The sequence below is a fragment of the Crocodylus siamensis genome, chromosome 2, assembly GCF_052110815.1.
Source record: "Crocodylus siamensis isolate JL-2025a chromosome 2, ASM5211081v1, whole genome shotgun sequence".
NCBI classification, from domain to species: domain Eukaryota; kingdom Metazoa; phylum Chordata; order Crocodylia; family Crocodylidae; genus Crocodylus; species Crocodylus siamensis.
Genome location: NC_143396.1, coordinates 162,681,032 through 162,706,704, shown reverse-complemented (window position 1 = coordinate 162,706,704; position 25,673 = coordinate 162,681,032). Strand labels below are relative to the sequence as shown.

The following is a 25,673-nucleotide window of genomic DNA, read 5'->3' as shown; positions in this document are numbered from 1 at the left end:
CCCTGGCCCCACACTGCCGTTGCCCACCCATCCTCCTGCTGGATGCCACTCCCTGCCCTGCCCACTTGCAGCCTGAGTGCGGGACAGAGCACTTAGGAAGTTCCCGTGAGCTGTTGCCGGGCGGAAGGGGTGCCCACCAAAACTCCCATAGTGGTCCTCTAGCTCAAGTAATTGCCCACCCTTGGTGTATTTAGAGGACCCGTGTTGCGGATGGCAGGGGCAGCAGGGCCTTCGATGGGTGAAGCATGGCATGAAAGACAGCACTGTGGAGAGGTGCCGTGAAGGCCAACTCTGCAAGAAGCGCGACTACACAAAAGCGACGGCGGGGCGGGGCTCCGCGCGCGCATGCGGAAGCGGGCTCTCTCCTGCGCCGCCGCGGGCGGGGCCGGAAGTGCGCCACGCCGGGCGGAGGAGGGGCCGGAAGTGCGCAGTGCGGCGGCCATCATTACGCGGCGCGGGCCGAGGCCGGTAGTGGGGTGGGTTTTGCGCCGCCGCCGTTGGTTGCGAGCGTTGGCTAGGCCTGGGCCGCGCGAGAGCCCGCGGCGGGCAGCGCCGCCGCCGCCATGGAGGAAAAGGGCTTCGCCAAAGAGCTGGACCAGTGGATCGAGCAGCTCAACGAGTGCAAGCAGTTGAGCGAGAGCCAGGTCCGCAGCCTCTGCGAGAAGGTGAGTGCGACTTGGCGCCTCCCGCCGACCCGACCCGACCCCCCGCGCCGCTGCTGTTGGATCTGCGGCGCCTGTGGCCCGGTCCCCCCGCTGCTGCAGCGGGAGATCCGCGCTTCTCTCCCGGCCGGAGCGGCAGCACCCCCAGCCGCCCCGCTGGAAGGGCGTTCCCGCCCGAGCCAGCGGGGACTGAGGGAGGAGCTCGGAGAGCCGCGGTCCGGCTTTGAAGGGCCGGGTACAGACGCGCTGTACCCGAAGAAAGAAGCTCAGGTGGGGACTGGATCCTGCCCCTCTGGTCTGGGGCACAGGTGTGAAGTGGTTGCTGCTCTCGTCCGGATCCAAAAAACCCTCTGAACTCGGACATTCAGCACTGCAGCTCCACATCATGGCATGTCTCTTTCACCTTGCCTGCTGTGTGGGTACGTCAGGATAGGGAGGCTCTTTGACAGGTCCTCTGTTGGTGTTTCTCACTGTTTCGCAGAAGGGGAGGCCAAGGCAAAGTGATACAGCTTAGCCAGCAGCTGAGCTGAGACTAGCCTCTGGGACCTGCGAATGCAAGTCAGGTTCTGTCTACAGCACAGTGTTGCTCGAAAGAAATCAAAGAAACTTTCGCTATGGAAGTGCCCAGCTAAGGTACCCGAATGTCCTTAACTCTGTCAATGATACAGTGACTCTTGAGGCATTCAGAGGTCTGTGACATAACGTTTTCATGGAATTCATTTGTAGACATGTTTGTGCCTTCTTATCCCGCTGTTATCACAGGCTGTGTTGAAAAGCTGAGGGTGTTCGGGTATCCTAACTACCTTTTTAGTATCCTGCAGAAAAGAATGGGGGGTGTTTATTTCTGGGTCTCACTGCCCTGGTTATTCAAGCCCTTCCTATCCTCCTGTGGTAGTCTGCATTGGAGCCAACTCAGGAGTCCAAGCCAGCAGGCAGTAGTGAAATCTTTTAAGTCAGAGCTAAACCATCTTATGTGTCATTTTGGGGTTTTTTTTTAGAAATGTTAAAATCAGCAGAATTATTGCATACAATTGGCTATAAAGGAAGAATAGTTAAAAGTTATCTTTTGTCACAATTGCTCTGTTGAAGGTTTAGGTGAATTTGTGATTTGACCCTGTTTATGGCTTGTAAATCTTAGTAGTTCTGTACAATTGCTAATAGTTTAATTTTAATTTGTTGAGATATGCCTTATGCATGAGGCTTTTTAATTAATTAACCTTTTATATGGAAAGTTGACAGCTTGTTTTGTCAAATTCATGTCATCGAAGGTGATTGCCATAGGTGCCAAATAATCTTAAACCATTTGCTTTTATTTAAATTGGTTGGTATTGTGAGTAGAGTTTCAGAAAAATTTTGTCCTTGCAGTAAGCTTGGGCATGATCTGATGATTTTTTTTTTTTCTCCATAAGTAAAGTTTTGAATACCTGCCCAAAGTACAAAGAGAAATACTTGTGGTAATGAGGTTTCTTTAAACTAATCTTAATTTGTATATAACATTTATTTAAATTTTGAAAAATGTTTAATACTATACTTTTATTTCTTTTCAATTAATGATGTTGACTAGTTCTCCCCACCAGGTCTAATGTCCTAAGACTGTGGTAGCCAGCTAATGTTGAGTCTTGCAACTTAAAGCTAGGTAGATAAGGAATTTTAAATTGGATGATGACTAAGCCAAGTGAACAAAGTTGACATATAATTCAGGGGAAAATAACTTATAATTGTTAGAGTATGTCATCAACTTTTTTGGTCCCCTCAACAGGGGTTGCAAACAGCCCATAGCATAATTTGACTGTAATTTCTAGTTACCTGCAAGACAAAATACTAATGATTTGAATATTGGATGCCATAAAACTGCTTGCTGTGCTAGTTACGGAAAACAGGCTGAACTTTGGAGGCTTGTCTATCACTGGTGACATAAGAATCTTCCTTGGCATGGTGATAGTTATGGGGACAGAATTCTATTTCTGTTTTATCTGTAATTTTCTCTATACATGTCTCTCATGCAAGCAACTTTTGAGCCAACTGCGTAGACTATCATGCCCTCACCTGTGGGGATGTAGGATAGTATGAGTCCAGTTGCTTTTAATTCCCTTTTATCCAAGTTGCTGAAGGGGACTTGGTAATGTCCACTATGCTCGTTGACCTCACAAAACAACTTTTAAATTCCATTTTAGTTCTTAACATACTTCATAAATTGATATAGGCCTGTGAACAAATCTTAAAATTGGCAGCCTTTTGTGCCTGTAAACCAGTAATTAGGCAGTGGACATTCTTCAGAGTGGAATCAAATTTAATGGATGTAGAAACAAACATTTCTGGCAAAAGTAGGAACAACAAAAAAGGATGCAGTTCAGTACTGACAAATGAAAGATGCTACAGGTATGGAAGAATAATCAAAAGCACAAATACAGAATGGGTGATAACTGGCTTGATGGTAGCCTTGGAGAAAATTTTTTTTTTTTTTTTTTTTTTTTTTGGCACAGGTGGATTTACAGACTTGGTGTGAGTTAGGATATCCTACACTACAAAAATGCAATTTGGGTTTGTGTTGCAGCAACAGGAACATAGGGTGTAAGAAGGATGATAGCACTATCTGGCACTGGTTAGGCTTCACCTAGAGTGTACAGTTTTGGGCTCCATGTTTTTAAAAAGGATATGTAGAAGGAAGGGTGGTGGGCAATAAAATGATGAATAGTTTGTCTTCCAAACCATTTAAGGAAAGGTGGCAAGAACTAAACATCTTTAACTTGCAGCAAAGGTGATTAAGGTGGGAGACACTCTTCGAATATCTTGAGTGCTGCTATAAAGAGGGAGGATACTTTTCTCACCTGATTGCAATAACTCAAAATTGCAGCAATTTAAGTTTTGGTTGGCTGTGAGAAAAAAAGTTTTTTCCTGTTAGAACCGTGGGGCAGTGGAATAAATTGCCTAGGAAATCTATGGAATCTCCTTTATGGGAGGCTTTCAAGAAGAGGTTGGATAAGCATTGGTCAAAGGTGATCTGGGACTAAAAGAGCTTGGAGTGCATTATGAAGAGACTCCCCTGTGCATCACTCAGATCAGAGCTCTGCAGCCCAGAACAGATAGAAATTAGAAAAAATCTTGCTAAGCAGCAGGAGGATACAGCAGAGCTCCACAAACACTTTGGAGCTGGACAAAGGCTGTGGGATGATAGGGGAATTCTGATTCTTCAGTTACTGTGTCTGATGCACTGGCTGTTTGCAGTCCTTAGGTTGCAGTACAGAGTATTGGGTGTTTCATTTGCCTCCCCCCTATTCTGCCATCCTGCCCTGGCTTGTGGTCTCTGCTAGTTTCCATGTGGGGCTGGGAAGGAAGTGTTCCCTCTGCTATCTCTATGGGTATCATGGTTGGGGGCGGGGGTTGTTTTTTGCCTGGTTTAGAAGCAGTGGTTGTACTGTGCAGCCAAGAGTGTGGATTTTGACAAGTGTGTGCTGATGCTCCTGATGGGACTTAAAACCCAGATGTTCCTCTCTAGAGGGTCTTGCTCCTCCACTGAGGATCAGACTGGTTGCCTCATTTGACATCTGGAAGGGAATCTTACTTCATGATCAGCAGGGATCTGGGTTTCCTGTTTCCCATGGAGAAAACCACGCATTCTGTGTTTTTGTCGGAGAAAACGCGGATTTCTCTTTTTGGCAGAGAAATCCATGGATTCTCCACTTTTGCAAAGAGCTCTTACCGGCTGGCACAGCTTTTCCCTCTGGCCCCCCCCCCCAAAAAAAAAAAAAAAAAAACCCCTCACACCGGCTGCAGAGCTGTGCTGTGGCTGCATGCAAGCCTCCTGTTCCCTGGGCAGGTAGTCGGGCAGCATGTGTGCGGCCTGCACATGGTGGGCACCACCATGCTGCATCCTGCATCGCTTGCCCGCAAAGCCCTCCTGCAGAGGGTCACCCCTGCCCTTCACCCCCTGGCCCTGCTCCCAGTGTGGTGTGATGCCTGGGGCTGGCAGCACCCCCCGCTCCATCAGCCCTCAACCATCTTTGCCAGCCCTGCCCCACAGCCCCCAAGCCCCACTTACCTCTAGGATCCAGAGGCAAAGGGCATAGCTCCACAGTGGCAGCACTTGCCTGCAAAGCCCCCCCCCGCCTGCATGCAGCAGCCACCAGCCCGTGCTGCTGTGGAGCTGTGCAGTCGGTTGTGGGGCATGCTTCTGCATGCAAGCCCCCCGTTCCAGCCCCCGGCCAGGCAGCGCATATGTGGTCCACACATGGTGGTTGCCACCGCACTGCCATGCCCTGCACAGCTTGCCCACAAAGCCCTGCAGGTGGCCATGGAAAGGTAGCACAGGGTGCAGTAGCAGAATTGTGGTGGCTGTCTCTGTGTGTGAACCTGCTGTCAGGCTGGCCGGTGTGTGTGGCTCACAGAGTGGCACTCCTGTCCTCAACCCCTGGCCCTGCTCTTGGGAGTGGCACAGGGGCATGTTTGCCAGCCTCTTGATCTATCCTCCCAGCACTTTCCCTTTCCCTCGCCCCTTCTTCCCACACACACTTACCTATTGGGGTGGGTGTCACTGTCATTGTCTGTGCCGGTGGGTCTGGGGGGCTGTTGCGAGGAGCATCAAGAGGGCTGTTGAGATGTGGGGGGCACCAGCAGCATGGGGGGGACGCTTTAATTTTTATTGGGGATTCTGGGTTTTTAATTGGAGAACTTGCAATTTTTAGGCAGAGAAAAGCAGGATCCCTGATGATCAGTGTCATCAATTTTGGGGGTTTGTGCCTTTGTAGCAGGGGGCATGGTCCTGTTTTGTGGGTCTCTTTAGTGAACTTTAACAAACTATTTCTTGTCCTTGCAATGGCAGGAATCTGTAGTGTCATAACACTGTAAATTTCTGAATTATCCCTAAAATACTTTTTAAAATCAGTACCACACTATTATCCTTTTGCCTAAATATATGCAAAATAAAGTGCATATTTTTCCTAGCAACTCTACTGGCAAAGGTACTTTGTGTAAAAACTAATTAACTAGAAAATAGATGTTGTCTCCATACTTCTACTCGCAGCATTTGCTGAAGCTCAATACCTTGTCAGCTCTGCAGTGGCCTGGCACATACAGTGGGTCAGCTGGACATCCCTTCTGCTTGTTTTGGCAGAAGCTACTTGGATTGTATCCCAGATGTGTAGTTTATTAAAACCATCAAGGTACATGGGGACAAAATCATACTGTAGTTGTTAGTAACCTTGTAGTTTGCTTGGAACTAGCTAGATGAATGAATAAACATTAGAAGTATATGGTAGTTAGTAATATAAGATGAAATTTGGAGTTCTTAAATAAGTGCAGAGCCAATGTCAACTAGTATTTTTATTCCATTCTAAAACATTGAATAGATCTACAAAACAAGAAAGTAAACTGAAGTCTGCAGTGTAGAGCTGGCCAATGCCTTGTTTTCTATGTTATCTTGAAAAATAAGTTAATGGGCGCTTTCGAAGTTTGTCATCTACTTTGAGGCTTTTGTTAACACAGAATGAGTTAATTCCTGTTTATCCGGAGAGGGATGTAGAAGGCAGAGGTTCATTAGATATTTTATTTGAATATATTCTCCACAGGTGTATATTTAAAAGATCCCTAACTTTTTTGTGTGTGTGTAATTAACACTGCAGTTACTTGTGTGAGGTTCTCTTACCAGTCTCTGTGATCCATCCATTGTTTGTCTATAGCGTGAGGTCCAACCTTTCTGGAAAATTAACCCCATGTCCTTTCTGTTGCTCTAATCTCCCCCCTGGCTGATGGGTTGCTCTGCTTCCTGCTCTGTTTTTCCTGCCTGATCTGCTTCTGTGTTTTCTGCTCTCTACCCTAGTCTGCTGCATCCCACACATGGAGGCTTCCTGTGCCATAAGTTGGCCACCCCTTGTCTACAGGGTTAGTAATTAAGTCTTGGTTTTGTGTTTGTATTTTGAATCTCTTTGGAGTAGGATGGGTTAAGATGTGAGAGGGTGTGGAACCAAGTTGAAGCTGGCACTAGTATTCCTTTGTTTGTTCTCATGTTAGTGTATGTTATCTGCTACTCTATTCTGACAGGTACATAATGTTCAGCTGCTAGGCAAAGCCAGGGTGACTGCTAGCAAAGCATAAGCATCTGGTTCCTGACTGGCCTTTGCCTATTTGTGGGGTAACTGACCTGGCCAAGTTCCTGAGCAGGCTGCTGGAGGAAAAGTTTGGATGAGATTGTGGGGTCTTTGGCTCTGTGCCCAGTTTCATGTAGCGCCTCTTAAAAGTCTTTTGGCTGTTGCTGAAAAGCAGTGGCAGGTGTTGGGGCAGGAGCAGACAAAATATATGGTTCACGGGCTGAATCCAGCCTGCCCACTGCTTTCATCCAGTCTGTAGAGCCCCCCAACAAACTGTACCCTGTCCAGCCCTTCCACTCATGAAGGTAGGAGTGAAGTGCCTATGTGTTCATGTAACCCCCAAATTTACCCTATTGCTTCACTCCCACCCTCACGGGCGGAGGGGCCTGGCTGGCTAGCCCACAGCTTCTGCATGGGGCTATTTCTCTGCTTCCCCAGTCTCCTGCTGGCTCTAGCCAGCAGGTATGGAAGTGGCAGGAGTGGAGCTGCAGCTGGGAGGGAATGTGGAGCTTGGGGCTAGGATTGGTAGCAGCACAGAGCTTGGGTGGGCAGCGTGTGGGTGTGAGGGAAGTTGTCAGAGTATAGACGCAGACCCCCCCCCGGGTGCACAGCCCTGGCAAGTGGTGGCAGCAACAGGAGGCAGGGTGGTCAGAGCACAGGTGCCTGGTGGGGCATGGCTCTGGCCAACACTGCACGTTGCAGCAAGGGGTGCAGCCTCTGCCGGGCCCCCTGTATCATTGGCTCCTTGCCACTCACGCACAGCTCCTGCACTCGTACAGTGCAGGAGGGAAGTCCCATGTGCTGGAGCCAGGTGCCTTCTCTGTCAGGGCTGTGTAGCACAGGACAGAAGCCTCATGCGTTGGAGCCCACTGCTCTTCTCACCCCCCAGGGTTGCCCCAATGGGAAAGGCAGCAAGTTTCATCTCATGGGGCTTCTCTGTGGTGCTATGCCTCCCCAGCAGGGAAAGCACCTGGTTCTATTACATGGGACTTTCTTTCTTTACTGTGTGAATATGGAGGCTGCACGTGAGTGGCAGGGATCACCTGCGATACAGGCAGCACAGCGGAGGATGTGCAGCGCTGGCCAGAGCCACGCCCCTCTGGGTGCTGGAGCTCTGAGCACCCCACCTGCTGCTGCTGCACCATGGATTGAGTGTGTGTGGGGGTCCCCACCCCCTCCACACCTACCATACACACCCCACCACACTATATACAAAACAGAATTTATTTTTGAGTTACTGTGCAGTCGCCTCTATGTGCACTATGCAAACACAAATCATGACAAAAAAAATTGTTTATAATAAAGTTAAATTGTTTCAGTCAGTATTTGTTTTTTAGTGTGTGATTTAGTTTTTTTCTGGTTCTAAGATGGCAACCCCACTCACCCAAAAGGAGTTGGGGGGGAGGGGGGAGATGAGGGGAGGGACTTATTGTGGCAAAGGGCAGGGGTTAGGGGTGGGACTTCTGGTCCCAGGATGGCAACAAGGAGGAGGGGCAACTGTCAAGGGATGGGGCTACCCGTGTGGCCCTCGATAGCTCACCAAAACTCGTTAAGTGGCTCTGGACCCAAAATAATTGTCTGTGCCTGTATTAAGAGGTTGGTGTCTTCCCTGCTGCTGGCCCCAGATACCAGCCTGATCAGTGTAACCCCTTGAAAGAGGCTATGCCATTCAAATACATCAGTAACCCAAAGGGGAAACCCTACCAAGGCAAAGTCTTCAAGGTTACCTTGAAATGAGAGGTTAGTGGTAATTTCAGCTACTTTACAGGTTGGCACTTCATCCAACCCATTCAACAGAGCCATCCACCTTGGCAACTGGAATAAGATGCTAGAGATTTTCGGTATGAGAACATACCCCAATCATAATGCTGTAGAGAACCAGCTGATCAAGACCATCTTGAGCATCGCTAGGGATGCTTGCTGTAAAACACCATCCCAGGCAGCTACAACTCAGTAAGACTGGATATTGCTGTAACTCATGAGAAGGGAACCTGACTTCCTCTAAGATATTGATATATTTACAGTTTACCTGTTCCTCAATCATTATAGTAAAACAGGGCCAACAAACTATTAAAATAATTAATTGCGATTTAATTGTGAGAAGAAGAAAAAAGTTGCAGTTAATTACGCAGTTAAACAATAGTCAACCTCTTCCTCCCACCCAACAGCCCGTGAGCCCTGCAGCTCCTCCCTGCCACCACCAATAGCCACAGCCTGGCCTTCCCTGCACCTGCTCTGGACTTGGCTCAGCCGAAGTCAGAACCTGTGCAAACAGCCCTGATCCAAACCTGCGTCTCCTCCAAACTCATCTGCCCACACTGAGCAGCAGCAGTGGCCAGGCAGAAGCTGCTGTTTAGCATGGAGGAAAAGTCCTGTTTCCTCTCTCTACCTCCCCTGCCCCCCCCCCCAACAGCTGAGCCTTTTTGGCTGCAGCTGAAGTCTGCACTCGGGCTGCCCTGCAACTATTCTGCATTGCCACCACTGCCCTGCTGTGTGGTGCGGAGCCAGTGGTGATGGCAGCAGAGAGGAACTGCAGGACAGTCTAGGCTCAGGCTTTGGGCTGCTGTAGCAAGAAGGGCCCAGCAGTGGGGGGAAGGCGGGGGCCACTTTTCCCCTTGTGCTGAGTAGCAGCTTCTGCCTCGCTGCTGTTCCTGCTCAATGTGGGTGGGTGAGTCGGGAGCATGCACAGGGCGGGCCAGGGTTGGGGCTCTCTATGCAGGTTCTGGCTGGTCCAGAACTGATCCACTCCACTGGTCAAAACAATGTGCGCAATTAATACAATTAAAAAGATTTAACATACTTATTTGGTTTTGCATTTAATTGTGTGAGTTAACTGTGATTAACTGACAGTTCTGTAATAAAATTTATTCTAAATAACTATAAATTGTAGCATTTGGTTTTATTTTATTTATTTTTTTTTTTATTGTGGAAAATCAGAGCTTCCCCCTGACCCCTTCACTCACGAGGATGCTGGTCTAGCTGTGGCTGCCCCCCTGCTTTGGTGCTGAATAACCCTAACATATTTGCTCTGCCTATGCTGTTGGCCCTCACTCCCAAGCCACAGCTTCCCCAGCGGTGCTGGTACCCTTCACTCCCAACCCTCAGCCCTGCCAGTGACTCTGATTCCTTACCCAAGGCCCGTCCAGTGCAGCTGGTGCCCTTCACTCCAGACCTGCTGCCCCCACCCCCAGCCTCCTCAGTGTGTGAGGAAGGGCATTGCTGGGGTGCGGGGGGAGACCACAGGTAATGTGGCAGGGCAGGGGACATGTGCCTCCCAAGATTTCTGCACCTGGACCAAACCAGCTCTGGGCAGGAGCCACCTCTGCAGCACAGCAGGCAGGACCCAATGCTGGAGGGAGTACCACCCTGACCTAATGAGGCATGGCAGCAGTGGCATGGAGTTTTGTGCCCTTGCTGGGTAGGCAGGGGTGTTTCACTTTGGTCACGGTGGTGCTGCACTCCCTCTCACACTGGGTCCTACCCACTGGGCTGTGCAAATGGCTTCTGCCTGATGCTGGTCCACTCTAGCACTCCGTTGTAAGCACAGAAATCTCAGGCATACCCACCCACCCCCCCACCCTACCTGGCTGTGTTACCTGTGTGACCTCTGCCACTTCCTGTAGACTTACCTGTAGGGAGCTGTGGGAGCTATTCTCCAGCATGCTGTCTGACTGCCGTGTGTGTGCACGCACATGCATGTGGTGCCCCTTACTTAATCACCAGGGATCCTGGTTTTCTCTGGGTTTTTTTTTTTTTTTTTTTTTTCTAAAAAAATCCCTAATTTTCAGGTTGAAAAATAACCCAAAATCCACATTTTTCCATGATTAAAGTGAAACACCACTATAGATAGATATCTATATATATCTATGTACAGTATAACCTCATAAATCCAGCATGCTCAGGATTGAGCACCTGCAGGAAATTTTAAAAATTTGTTTTTTGAAAACAGAGTGGTGGCTGGACACTGAGCAGGGTGGTGTATGGTGGCAACAGCTGTTATGTGCAAGCTTCCCCATGTGCATCCAGCAGGGTGGGAGGGAGTGGTGGCCAGTCCTGGAGCAGCAGTGTGGGTTGGTGGATGGTGCCAGGAGCTGTCATGTGCAAGCTTCCCCCTCTGTGCCTGGGGGAGCAGAGAGGAAAGCTTAAAGTACTGGATTTTTGAGAATTCCAGATTTTTGAGGTTATACTGTATTAGTGGCGTTCTCATTCTAATCACAAAAAATGTGGATTTTGGGTAACTTTTTTAAACATAAATTGGGGATTTGTTTATTAGAGAAAACCAGGATCCTTGCTAATCGCCCTCCTTCCACTCCCTGCAGCCCCTTCCCAGATGGAATACTGCCAGCACGCAAGGGGAAAATCTGTTTTTCTGCAGCAGACAGAAGACTCAGATCCCTGCTTATGAGGACTTGGGGCGGGGGGGGAGGGACAGATCTGGATCAAGAACGTGACCACCTTCTTTGAAAACTACTGGCAAGCTTCTGAAGCCCAGGAGCATAAGTTGCTTAAGTACAGCCCACTGGACTTGAAGAAACTAGTGTAACATGATTGTTCAGGTGCTGAGTGTTGGTGCTGAGAAGTTTTGCTCAAGTAATTGAAATCCAGACTCTGCAAAGCTTTTTGTTCATTGCTCTCCTCTCTCAAAAAGTTCAGCAATTCCATTAATGCTGTTGCAGTAGTAGGTTTACATATTCTATACTATGTTTAGGGGTACCTTGCAGCCTGCTGTCCATCAGCATATACTTTTCTGTAGCTTTGTGAATGTTCCCTTGGGAGCGAACAAAAGACAGATTGAATAACATATGTGGCAAGTTCTTTATGATCTGGGAGTGTTGGCTGAACTAAACTTTAACACACCTTTGGTAACAATGTGGCTAGAGGGACTTTAAGTTATCTACTACCATCATGGTGGCACAGAGCTCTCTAGTGGGGATGGAGGCTGTAGCAGCAGAAAAAGTTCTTCCTTGACTTAACCCACTCCACCTCTCTGAATGGTAGAAGTGGCATAGCCATGTGCCAAGATGGGGAGGGTAGGTAGGAAACTTGGCCACAAGGATGTTTTCACACCCCTTACTTGCTGGGGAAAAAAGCTTGGTACTGTAGGCCAGACCTTATGCTTCAATACTTGTGGCAGCAAAAGACCACTGGCTTTAGTCAGAGGTTCTGCTTACTGCCAGGTGTCCAGGAAGAGTGGTTGCTCCTTAAGGAGACGATCCTCCAAGCCCAAAGGGAAGGTAATCCCAACACAGATCAAAGGGAACAGGAGGGCACATAAGCTGCTGTGGCTCACCAAAAGCATCCGGGAATGTCTCCTAGCTAAAAGGGAGAAGTACACCCAATGGAAGGGAGGAGCCATCACCAGGAGGATTATACTACAGTTGCTCAGATGCAGGGGGCAGTCAGTCAGGAAGGCCAAGGCAGAGAGAGAACTGGGACTAGCTGCACGGATCAAGGACAACAAGAAGTCCTTTTTTAAATATGTAAGGGGGAAAAAGAAGGTAGCGGGTAACGTGGGGCCCCTGCAAGACGTGCTAGGAAATTTGGTCATCATACAAAGCTAACCTATTTAACGATTTCTTTGCCTCCATTTTCCTGAGCAGGGTCCAGATCAGCCCCCACACTGGGCCCCCCTCAGGCCCCAGGGGAGGTGCACCTAGGCCAAGGGTCAGGGAGGATCTAGTCAGGGAACTTGTGGAGGGACTGGATGTATTTAAATCAGCTGGTCCAGACGATCTCCACCCCAGAGTGCTGAGGGAATTAGCTGAGGTCATTGCGGGACCCCTGGCATGGCTGTACGAGCACTCGTGGTGCTCTGGTGTGGTGCCAGAGGACTGGAAGAGGGCCAATGTGATTCCCCTCTTCAAAAAAGGAAGGAAGGAGGACCCGGGGAACTATAAGCCAGTTAGTCTTACCTCGATTCTGGGTAAGCTGTTTGAGAGAATTATCCTGGCGCATGTCCACGAGAGGCCAGCAGGGGAGATTATGCTTAGGGGCAACCAACACAGGTTCATTAGAGGCAGGTCCTGTCAGACCAACCTGGTGACCAGGTCACCGAATCCTTAGATGCAGGGGTAGCAGTGGACATAAGTCTTCCGAAAGTCCAGAAAGACCTTGACACTGTCTCTCACCCCATTCTCGTTAAGAAACTGGGGGACTGTGGTGTCAACACGTACACAGTCAAATGGGTCACTAGTTGGCTGGAGGTCTGCACCCAGAGGGTGGTGGTGGACAGGTCATTTTTGACCTGCAGGAATGTGGGCAGTTGGGTTCCCCAGGGCTCGGTCCTTGGGCCCGCAGTGTTCAACATCTCCATCAGCGACTTGGACAAGGGGTAAAAAACACCCTGTTCAAATTTGCTGATGGCACCAAGATGTGGGGGGGATGTGGGCATGTTAGAAGGAAGGAAGGAATAGGCTGCTATCGGACCTAGAAGGGTTACAGAGGTGGGCGGACAAGAATAGGATGGGATTCAACACTGACAAGTGCAAGGTGGTGCACCAGGGGAGGAAGAACCAGCACCATACCGACAGGCTGGGGAACTCCCTTCTCATCAGTGCAGAGGCAGAAAAGGATCTCGGAGTCGTCATTGATGCCAAGATAAACATAGGCCGGCAACGTGGGGATGCAGTCAGGCCAACCGTGCCTTGTCATGGATCCACGGATGCATCTCAAGCAGGTCCAAGGAGGAGATCCTCCCCCTCTATGCGGCACTGGTCAGGCCGCAGCTGGAGTATTGTGTCCAGTTCTGGGCGCTGCACTTCAAGAGGGATGTGGACAACATGGAGAGGGTCCAGAGGAGGGCCACTCACATGATTGGGGCAGCAGGGCAGGCCTTACAAGGAGAGGCTACGGGACCTGAACCTGCTCAGCCTCCACAAGAGAAGGCTGAGGGGGGATCTAGTGGCCTGTTACAAACTAGTTAGAGGGGACCAGGAGGCATTGGGGGGAGTCCCTGTTCCCCTGAGCGCTACCAGGAATAACGGTCACAAGCTGGCAGAGGGTAGATTCAGATTAGACATCAGGAGGCGCTATTTCACTGTCAGGGCGGTGAGGACCTGGAACCAACTTCCAAGCGAAGTAGTGCTGGCTCCTACCCTGGGGGGTCTTTAAGACAAGGCTAGACAATCACCTTGCTGCGGTCATTTGACCCCAGTTCTCTTTCCTGCCACAGCAGGGGGTTGGACTTGATGATCTGCTCGGGTCCCTTCTGACCCTACAATTATGAAACTAGTCTCAGCAGAGAACTCCCATGTCCATAGTTCTTGGCAGCACATGAAGTGGCACATTTTGTTAGTCATTTGTCACAACTATTCAGTGTAAAGTTATGTAGCCTCACTTATTTACCTATATTTCAAGTTCCAGGCCAGTGCTGTGCTGCTCCCCCACTTCTCCCTGCACCTTCTTTCCTGCCTTGAGTCCCTGACGCACAGCCAGGCTGGTACCATGCTGTATTCCCACATGCTACCTTGAGCCATGTGGGCACAGCTGGAGTGGCTCCTGCCTGACCTAGAGTCCCTGTCACACAGCCAGGTCGGGCAGAAGCTGTCAGCCACTCCAGGTACACCCATATGGCAAAGCCTGAAGTGGCAGGTGAGAACATGACATGGCACCATATTAGCAGTGCCTGCATGCCTGCCAGGTCCTGGCCCAGCAGGGCCCAGATAACCTGTGGCTCCTGTTTCTTTTCCTGCTCCACCCCTTCCCTTGATGGTTGGAGGAACCATACTTGAGCTTCTACTCTGGCTAGGGGCTGGTCTGGCAGGTTAACAAAGGGCTGCGAGGTCAGAGCTGTGCACAGACAGCCTTGCCAGGCAGTAGCCTGGCCAGGAGTTCAGCACCCCTGCCTTGGAGTATATGCTGGTGGTGGGGAAGGGTGGGCTGGACTAAGCCATTGAGAGTGGCTGCCCAGCCATTGGTGCCGGTGCTTTTGCAGCTGCTGCAGCTGGCTGTGGTCTGAGGAAGGCAGAAGGGCAAGAGGCACCAAAAGCTAGGGCAGTCACAGGCCAGATGTGGCCTGTGGGCTGTATGTTGGCCACCCCTGGTGTATAGGATATACTTACTTCTCTAAACTGGGGTAATACTGACATCCAGTGTGGTGTGCCTACACTTTATGTAAAAAGCAGTCATTTAAATTTTAATAACTTAATTTCTGGGGCAGTATGTGAAGTCCCAGCTCCAAAATACTCCTAATGGATGTGCCTGCATTATCTAGTACCTTACTGAGAAATGGGTAATTCCTAAAACATACTGGAAAGGCTGGCATGAAAGATGGGACCAGATTTCTGAGTCAGAATGGAAGTTCAGCTTCATCCTACTAGGGCAGGCCTGTTGAAGTGGCCAAGCACAAGGAGAAGCTGAAAAGTTTGTTTATGCCTCCTAGTTTCTAAAAGAAAAGAACTGCAAAGATAATTTGTTAGTTTTATGACCAGAAATATTTGGGTCTGTTAACTAACTACAGAATTCTTTTAAATCACTTTTACGTATGCAGTATTTTTATAAGCTCTTGCATATACATACAGCATATTTTAATGTAGTTCATTTTAACTAATAAGCAGTATGGAAAATCGTTTTCATGCATTCCAGTTTGCACCAAAATACTGTATTTTGCCCACCCCTGGGTTAGGGTATTGTCTTGTGCTGTTGTGTCAGGATGGAATGTGTAGTTTTGCTGAGAGGTTAGACCAGGAGTAGGCAATTCTTTCCACTGGAGGGTCACTAAATGAATTTTGGTGAGCTGTCAAGGGCCACAAGTGTCAAACTGTTAAGCCTTGCCCCTTGGCAGCCCAGGGATGACAGACCTGACATCTTGGGACCTGGAATCCCACCCCTTAACTCGGGGACAGGCAATTATTTTGGGCAGAAGGCTACTTACTGAGTTTTGGCAAGCTGTCAAGGGTTGCATGGGTAGCCCCACCCCTTGACAAGTGTCCTGCCCCCTGGTTGCCATCTTGGGACTGGAAATCCTGCCCCCCAACCCCCAACCTTTGGTACCAGAAGTCCCTCCCCTTGTTCCCGAAAATAGTTCTTTCAGCAAGTGGTTTTGTTGTCTCAGAACCAAAACAATACCAAATTATATTCTAAAAAATCAACATCTACAAACATGCATTAATTTGTGTGGTGGAGCAGGACTGGGCTAGCCTTCCTCCTTAGTTCTGCTCACTTCCCCTCAGTCCTACACATGCTGTATTTTGCTTGCCCCTGCCTTAACCTCTGGCCCCACCAGAAGCTCCTCTACTTGCGCCAAAAGTACTCCTTTGGGAGGAGTGGGTTTTGCAGTTTTGGGACTAGAAGTCCTGTCCTGTCACATGATCTGTGACATAAGACAGTCCACCTGTCTGATATCAAACCTTGCCCTGCTTGCCACCATGTTGGTTCCAGAATCCCTTGCCCCCATCACCTGGTCCCTGAAATTAGAAAGTCCACACCTTGACTGGGAAACACTGCTCCTTTAGCAGACCCCCCTCCATCCCCCCATGGTGCAGGGCCTGCCCCTGGGATCCCAGTTCTGCCCTTTAGGCCACAAGACAAGGCACAGGCATGACATAGCAAGTAGTGAGGAATAGTGACCCCTCTAACAACCTGCCCCATTGCCTTCAACCAATTAGTGGGGGTTTCAAGGGTGTCAGAATTCCGTAAAACTGGTGCCAAACCAATCAAGTCATTTTACTAAAGTAATAGATTTAAAAACAAAACAAACAACAAACAGCCATACTAAATATTTAATATCTATTGTAAAAAATTTTAATTTTAAGTAATTTGTCCTGATTTTGTTCAAAATAAAGTCTTACTTTGGATGGTATACAACATACAAAAGTGTAGGTTCTCTCAGCTCTTTGCCTTCCTGATTGAGAATCTGCCTTATTGAATGCTTCCCTAGAATGAGTTACTGGAAATAGAAGACCATTGCGGGATGCACACAACTTGAAGCGGGTCCAAAGGAGAGCCACTCACCTGATTAGAGGCCTGCAGGGAATATGGGCTCACTGTGTTTAGCTGATCTTTTTACCAGCAACACCCTACCCACCTCACTGCCCATACTGTGTCCAGTCCACACCCATCTAAACATGTCTGAAGGGTTTCTTACAGTGCTTTACTTACCATAAAGATATAGATCAGTGTTTTTGAACCAGGGGTGCCATGAGCTCCTTGCCTCTGTCTTCTGAATGGCCTACAAGGAAAGGCTAAGGGACCTTAACCTCTTCAGCCTCTACAAGAGAAGGCTGAGAGGGGACCTTGTGGCAGTGTACAAATTCATAGAGGGAGAGCAACATTAAGTAGGCAACAAGCTGTTCACCAGGGCACCCCCTGGAATGACAAAGTACAATGGCCATAAGCTACTAGAGAGAAGGTTTAGGCTGGACATTAGGGGAAAGTTCTTCATGGTCAGGGTTGCCAGCATCTGGAATGGGCTCCCAAGGGAGGTGGTGATCGCTCCATCCTTGGGGGTCTTTAAGAGGAGACTAGACAGAAACCTGGCTCAGATCACATGACCCCAGGGTTGGTGACTCTTTTCTTGCCTGCCAGGGGCAGAGGGTCAGATTAGATGGCCCAGTGAGGTCCCTTCTGACTCTATCTATTTCGCACGATGGAAGATTCAGGATTTTGCAATACTGTTGACCCCATTAGGCTTGGGGGAAAAAAAAAAACAAAAAACCCTACACGCACACAACCTTTACAACAAATGCTGAGAATATTTGAAACACATACACCCATCAGGAAGTGCATCAAAAAAGAAAAGGCAAGATGAAGTGTTGCAGGACAAATTTAATATTATATAAATAACATTAAATTAAATGTATATATTCAGCAGTGTTTCTCTCCTGTCACTGAAAGTGTTCTTCGAACTCTGATTCTTGAAATTCTTAGCATGTATGAAGTTACACCAAGACAAATACGTAGTATTACAACAGATAACAGACAAATATGCTGAAAGCAGTTAGGTAAGTGACTGACTTGAAAGAAACTGGGGAAGCAGAACAACAACAAGTTCATAAGGAAGAAGAAACACATTTTTTTTTTTTAAAATAATACAAAGTGGACCAAGATCATAGTAATTTTATTCAGATGATTGAAGAAGTTAGATTTAATATGTCTGCTGAGATTACTGGTATAACACTGTTCTACCCACATACTGCAGCTTGCAGTTGAAGTTTCACTGAAGGGAAATATAATCTGGATGTATAATCTGGAGTACTGTGTCCAATTTTGGGCCCTCCCCTACGGAAGGGATGTGGATAAGTTAGAGAAGTCCAGCAAAGGGCAGCCAAAATGGTTTGGGGGCTGGATACGAGACTTCTGAGGAGAGGTTGAGGGAACTGAGTTTTAGGCTACAGAAGAGGGGGATTTTGATAGCAGCCTTTAATTAGCTGAAAGGGGGTTCCAAATAGGATAGAGCTAGACTGGTCTCCGTGGAGGCTGATGACAGAACAAGGAGCAATGGTCTTGGGTTGCTGCAAAGAAAGTTAGGTTGGATATTAGGAAGAACTTTCTCACTAGGAGGGTGGTGAAGCACTGGAACAGGTTGTTTAGAGAGGTGCTCCGTCCTTGGAGGTTTTTAAGGCCTGTCTTGACAAAGCCCTGGCTGGAATCATTTAGTTCAGGATTATCCTGCTTTGAGCAGGAGGTTGGACTAGCTGACCTGTATAGAAGAGCAAAAGTTATAAAATATGTAAAATTTACTCTCATTGTAGCTTCACACTTTAAGAAGGGGGAAGGAAAGAATGGGAAGAATAAAATGGTGACACTCAAACTTTGTAGTAAAACTAGATGGGGTGGGGGGTTGATCTCATTTGAAAGTTTAATGAAAAACAAAGGTCTTCAAGAAACAGTGATAACCAGGAATCTTGGTTTTCCCTGACTAACAAACTAACAAACTAACAAACCCCTAAAATTCTCTGATAACCCCCCCACCAAATCTGTGATTAAAATGAAAGGCCCCTCACTCCCCCCACCAACCCCTGGCCCTGCTAGTGTCCTTCACTCCCCCCACCCTCCCCCCTCCCACCACAGCCCCCTGGCCATACCAGTGCCCCTCACCCCCCCCTTCACAGTCCCCTGCCAGAGGGCCCCCCCCCCCCCCCCATCTGCCAGGGCTAGGGACCTGGGTCTATAGCCCCCTGCCCCAGGCTGGAGGTAGCAGCTGCTGCAGCAGAGCAGAGCACTGAGTGTAGCCCCCTCCCTCCCCCCACTACTGTATGCTGCAGGTTCATTGGAGGGGCCAGCTCCCCACCCTGCCCCCCAGAGCATGCACAGCAATGGGGAACTAGCCTCACCTCCCCCTGCACCCCAGACCCCTGTGGTCCTCCAGGGCCCTGCTGCTGCACATTGCAGCCTTGGGCATCAAGTGCCACACACTGTCTGGCTGGGCAACAGCCCCAGCCCTGCCTGACTCCCTCCCCCCCCCCTTGGGGGTCTCAGTCTCCCTCACCCCCTTCCACCACTTACCTGCAGGAACTGTTCTCCAGGCTTCCTGGTGGCCGTGTGTATATACGCACACACTATGGTACCCCTAACTGCCCTCCGCCCACTCCCTTCCAGCCTAACAGGTTACAAGGGTGGGCGGACAAGAATAGGATGGGTTTCAACACAGACAAGTGCAAGGTGATGCACCTCGGGAGGAACAACCGGCACCATACCTACAATTTAGGGAACTCCCCTCTTGTCAGCACAGAGGCAGAAAGGGATCTGGGGGTCATCATTGACTCCAAGATGAACATGGGCCAGCAGTGTGGAGAGGCAGTAAGGAAGGCCAACCACACCTTGGCATGCATCCACAGATGCATCTCAAGTAGGTCCAGGGAGGTGATCCTCCCCCTCTCTGTGGCACTGGTCAGGCTGCAGGTGGAGTATTGCATCCAGTTCTGGGCACCACACTTCGAGAGGGATGTCGACAGCATGGAGAGGGTCCAGAGGAGGGCCACTCGTATGATCAGGGGACAGCAGGGCAGGCCCTATGAGGAGAGGCTACAGGACCTGAACCTGTTCAGCCTCCAAAAGAGAAGGTTGAGGGGGGATCTTGTGGCCTGTTATAAACTAGTCAGGGGGTGGAAATCAGCAGGCATTGGGGGAATCACTGTTCCCCCAAGCACCACCAGGAGTGACCAGGAATAACGGTCACAAGCTGGCAGAGGGTAGGTTTAGGTTAGATAATCAGGAGGCGCTACTTCACAGTCAGAGCAGCTAGGGTCTGGAACCAGCTTCCAAGAGAAGTGGTGCAGGCTTCTACCCTGGGGGTGTTTAAGAGGAGGTTAGATGAACATCTTGCTGGGGTCATTTGACCCCAGTATTCTTTCCTGCCATAGCAGGGGGTCGGACTAGATGATCTGCTCAGGTCCCTTCCAACCCTAGAAACTATGACTATTAGGCCTGTGTTTCCCTGAGGACACAGGGCTGAGACAGTCCCTTCTCAGGGTGGTGGCAGCGAAGTTACCCCCAGGCTAGCAAGTGTGCTCTGGGAGAGGGGTCAGCTGAGCATAAGGCCTCCCTAGGGAGGCATTTGGAGCCTGGCAGGTAGTCCAGCACAGGGAAGTGGGCAGCTTAACACAAGAGCGCCCCCTACTGACCTGCCACAGGAGGCAAGTATAGCCCATAAGGCTGGGGTGCACCAGGTCACTCTTTACCAGACAGGGGCCAGTACAAACTAGCACCGGTGTCCAAGAGTACAAGGCAGCCTCCCTTAACATAACAGCAAGATGTGGCAGGTGAGATTGAGGGTGCTAAACAAGTGGCTTGGCATGGTAGGGGGCACTAGAGAGATCACAGCCGCTCCTAGGTCCCATGCTGTGACCCATACCTTGCCAACATAAATCTTAAATGTGTTGCTGCTGCATTTGACTGGATTACAAAATAAGCAATGCTATCACCACTAATATTTCTACCTTTGAATCTTGGATCCAAAAGATTTGCAACAGTGTGAATTGGCTGGCAAAAAAATTCCTCCTGCCTGTAAATAAAATCTTTCACTTTTCCATACTTGTAAGTGGAGTTATACTTACACTGTCAACCAGCTGACTTATCTGAGCCATTAGATAAGGAATGTCTGACAAAAGCGCTACATTCAGATGTAGCAATTGCTGAAAAATCTGGCTTTAGACTCTTTAGGGAGCTCTGCAGCTGGACTTAGAAGACCTCCTCAGTCATCAAGTATAGTGTTCCTTACCCTTCAGACTACTTTAAAATCTTTGGTTGTCACCAGGGATCTGGGTTTTCCATTTCCCATGGGAAAACAGAGAAAACTGTGGGTTTTACATTTTACCAGAGGCAAATGCAGATTTCTCATTTTACTGGAGAAACCCACAGATTTTACAGTTTTTCCAAGCAGTTCTCTGCAGGCAGACAGAGCTCCAGCCTGCAAGGGGCTGGGAGGGAGTGGGCAGAAGGCAGTTTCATAGTTTCTAGGTCGGAAGGGACCTGAGCAGATCATCTAGTCCGACCCCCTGCCATGGCAGGAAAGAATACTGGGGTCAAATGACCCCAGCAAGATGTTCATCCAACCTCCTCTTAAACACCCCCAGGGTAGGAGCCTGCACCACTTCTCTTGGAAGCTGGTTCCAGATCCTAGCCACCCTGACCATGAAGTAGCACCTCCTGATTATCTAACCTAAACACCCCCCCCCCCAACTTATATAGCCCCTGTGACATCATTCACCTGGTCCAGTGGAAGTCAGCCCCAGTTGGCTGTCAGCCAACCAATTTGAAATACATCACCTGTTACCGGGCAGATTCCAGCTCCCCAGGTAGAAACCCCTTACCCAGGTAATTGATGCAAGTCAGGTAGGCAGAGGGAGCAGGTTTTCCCCGCCCCTCAGGAATGCAGCCAGCTCAAGTTACCTAAATAGACAGGCTGAGGGTGGTCCCCTGTGTGCAGGGCCCACCCTAATCAAATGGTTGCAGCTCAGAGATTTTAGTCAGTGTCACAGGGCAGAGATTTTGGGGAGAAACCAAGGTGGTTTTCTACCACACCTCCTACCTCCCCTGTAGCATGCCCCAAGCCTCACAGTTCTTCTGGACATTGTCTTACCTATATACTTTCCCTAGAGGTCCTGTCAAAGACCTCTGCCCTAATGTTCACCTTGCCTGGGGCTTCTCTCTGTACACACACCTCGCCTTCACTGGGCTTGCCTCTGGGACTTCCCCATGTACCTCGCCCTCTCCAGGCTCTTACCCGCGTGTCCGCCCTCACTGGGCTCTTACCCGCGTACTTGCCTGTACTCGGGCTTCCAAGTGCGTTTGCCCCCCCCCCGGGGCTTTTCCCTTACAGGCTGTGCCCCACTGGGGCCCGTCTCCCATTACCCATACTTGGGCCTTGTCTCTCCACATTCCCTGCGGCCTTGTATACTCACACCCTCTCTGGGGCCTATGCTCGCGCCTCTTGCGCTCGCCCACATTGGGGCCTGTCTCACACTTCCCACGCTCCGATTACCCCACTGGGGTTTCATCACCCACACTTCCCGCAGTAGGTTCCCCACACTGGGGTTTTGTCACCCGCACTTCCCGCAGCTGGGGCTCAGGTGGCATATAGCCGTGCCTGGCCCCCTTGACCCTCCTCGTGGGTCTTATGCCCTGCTTGGGCTTCTCCAGTTATCGCCCACACAGGGCTGGGGTCAACACACCCCCAAACACAGCGCCACCCTGGCACCACACTGCCATGCCTTCCCTCTGGCACCCAAATACTACACCCTCTCAGGGTTTCTCTCAACTGGGGCTCAGGCAGCCTAAGCCTTACCTGGCCCCAGGCTCTTCTCCAAATCTTGCCCAGCTGGGCTCTCTCCAATACTGCCCCACTGGGGCCAGGGTTAGGACACCCCAAAACACTGCACTTTCTGCAGTGCCAGGAACACCCTACATTACCGGGGAGCCCCTAATGAGGCCTCCACCATCCCCTTATAGCCTCACCCAGTCCTCCGGTGTTACACAGACATCACAACAACAAACATAAAGCCCTGAGCCCACCAGCTGTAACAAAATCAGCCTACTGGCTATAAAATTCCGCACCACCCTGGCTCTCCATCAAGCCTCTATGATAGAGGCCTCTCCATGTCATCAACACACAGGCACTCAAGCAGCTCTGCTTAGCAGCAGAGCTCCTGCTTCTCAGCCTGTCAAAGGGGGGAACTAACTCTGGTCTCAGCCTGGCTGTTTATAAAGGCCAGACCCTGCCCCCTTTCAGTCAGCTGACCCTCTCAGTTGCCTAAGCAACCTTCAGCTGTGCTGCCCTGCTAATTGGCAGCCAAGCCCTATTACCAAAGCCACCCAGTGCCCTGCTACTAGTATGTTCAAATGTTGCAGAATACAGAACATGGCCAGGTACTTGGTCCAGGAGCACAATCCAGGATTCTGCCAAGCATATTCCTCCTGCAGCATGGTGGCAAGACCTTTGTACAACGCAGCCTCTGACTCCGTTTGCTTCTTGCCTGCTTCAGGTTCCTCTGTATTCTCCAACATGTGAAAGAAACTGGTTAATGTTTGGAAATATACACACCAAATCAAGAAATAAACTAACCTGTGAAAGAGTAGAGAAGCTTGTTTTAATCCATGCAAACCTTTGGTTTTTTGAATTCAAATGAAGGCTTAAATTCAGAATCAGAAAATATTGATGTTTTAGAAACCGAGTCTGACTCTGATTAGGCAAAGAAACTTGTGATGCTAATATTTTCAGGGATATATTTGATTGTTTAAATGACATATTGGTTTGTTTAAATGACATATTGGTTTCATGTGCAAATTTTTTTTCATCTCCACCCTTCAAGGGATTTTTTTTTTTTCTAAAAATGTGGGTTTCTTCTCTTTCTGGAGAGTGCTGACTGTATGGAGACTTTCTAAGTCCAGATAATAAAAACTTCCTTTTGTTTACTACAGTGTTAATGGTTTCTAGTTTCAACTTTTATTTTTTTCCAAGTTCTCACAAACTGGCAAAAACTAAGATATGCTTAAGTTCTTTAGGGTGCAGCAGCTTGTAGCTCCATCTGTAACAATTACAAATAATTTAGATGCCTTGGTTTTATTCAAATAAGACATTTATACTTTTAAATTTCATAAGTATACCAAACATTATAATTGTATGTGCTAATTAAGTAATACATAATAGTCAATGTAGATAGATAAGAACATAAATATTGCTGATTTCAGTTTTTCCCAAAATTTCCATTTTTCCCCCAAAAAACACTTCTTTATTCCACAGCTTCAAAATTCCCGGTAATTTTACATCTCTATTTCAGTGGTCTTTTTGAACATTGAGGACATGGTGGTTTGTTGCTTGCTTTGTCCTTCAGCCTCTGAAGCAGCCTTTCTCTTCTGGTGTACTTCTAGTTGATACTATTTGTTCTTGCCAGATCCAGAGTCACATTACACGAGGAGCAGAAGAGCTGGCACTGTACAAAATGCTGAAATCATAGCAAAGCGGGACCAGCCCCAACTATATAATCCCAGCTAAGGCTTTGCTTACCTGGCTGGACGTGGGGTGAGACTGGGAGGGATGGGGAAGAGGGTTCCCTCTGCCGGGTGCCTGCCCCCATAGAGTATGGGGCAGGGGCTTCCCGAAGCCCAGTGCAGGGGGGAAAACAGGCTAAACAACCTTTCAAAATTTGTTAGATTAATAGTGCAGGGCGGGGGCGGGATTTAAAACTTTACACCCTGTAAAGGAAGCTTCACTGCTTACTCAGGCTGGATGACAACCCAGGTTTAGCGGTCTTAGACCTCTCTCCAGAGTCTCTCAGTTTCAAAATTAAAATCCTTTCTTTGTGCACACAAGGAAGGTGGGACCTCTAGCCTCTTTCTGATTTGGACTCATGCAAAAGGAAGTCTCTCTTCCCTATGGAGGTGACAACAGCAGAAGCAAATATGCCTATTATTCTAATATTCATTCACTGAGCAGTTAAATAGTTGGCTGTGCAAGAGAAGGGAAGGTACAGAGCAGTCCTGGGCAGGATCAGTGCAGGGGTTACATGAATACAGTACTACCTTCTGAAACGGGTAGGCAGTTATTTGGTTTGGAGGGCCACTTAATGAATTTCTCTGAGCTGTTGAGGGCTGTGCAAACTAAATCTTTTAGAAGATATAATTTTAAGATACTAAAAATAAACCTTCTCCTGATCTGTCCTGACTTATGTTTTTTTGAGTAGTGTATATAGAGGCAGTTGAATAATAACTCAGAATAAAGTCTTACTCTTGAATAAGGGGGGGGGGGACAGGTGCGGGGGGCATGCTAGGTCCTGGGAGTAGGGCGGGGAGGAATGCATGCAGCAGAGCTCACCCAGGCAGTGTGGATGTTTCATTCCCACACCTCTTCCCTCCCCTCCCACCCCCAGTCTGGCCCTCAGCTGCCCGTGCAGCCCACGCTGCACTCCTCCTGGCCCCGGCCCCAGCATGCACAACTTTCTCAATTAGTAGACTGTTATTCTTAATCCCTGTAGGGTTCACTTAATCCCTTTTGTCTCACAGTTGTTTCATGTTACACTGACCGTTAACTTCAAATGTGCATTGCCAAAGCTTGTTTAACACTTCATGGAGTTATAGCACACTTTCTCTTATCTAGGTGTGGGCTGAGTTGGGTGGAAGGCAGCCGGGAGCTGAAGCTGGAGCTTTGTGCTGTATGGCAGGAGCCACCAGGCTGCAACTCCTTTCCCCCCCATCCAGAGCAGCACAGCAGGGTGAGGAGGAGGAGTCACTTCTAGAGCAGGGGTGGGCAGTTATTTCGGCTGGAGAGCCGCTTAAGTTTTGGTGAGCTGTTGAGGGCTGCAGGGTTAGCCCCGCCCCTTGGCAGATGCCCTGTCCCCTGATCACCATGTTGGGACCAGAGGTCTCACCCCCTAATCCCTGATGTTTGCCACCGGAAGTTCCTCCCCTCACCCCAGAAGTACTCCATTTGAGAAGGGGGTTTGCTATCTTGAAACTGGTGGGAGGAGGAATTATATACTAAAAATCAAACATC

General features: G+C 49.0%; 1 protein-coding gene across 1 annotated transcript in view; it reads left to right on the top strand.

Annotated features, from left to right (window-relative positions):
- Window positions 1–427: 427 nt before the first annotated feature.
- Window positions 428–25,673, top strand: part of PPP2CB (protein phosphatase 2 catalytic subunit beta) — a 42,575-nt gene continuing 17,329 nt past the window's right edge. Inside the window, exon 1 of the mRNA XM_090031987.1 lies at window positions 428–665. Within this exon, the coding sequence (XP_089888113.1) occupies window positions 564–665 (102 nt within the window). The 5' untranslated portion in view covers window positions 428–563. The remainder of the gene's footprint in view (window positions 666–25,673) is intronic.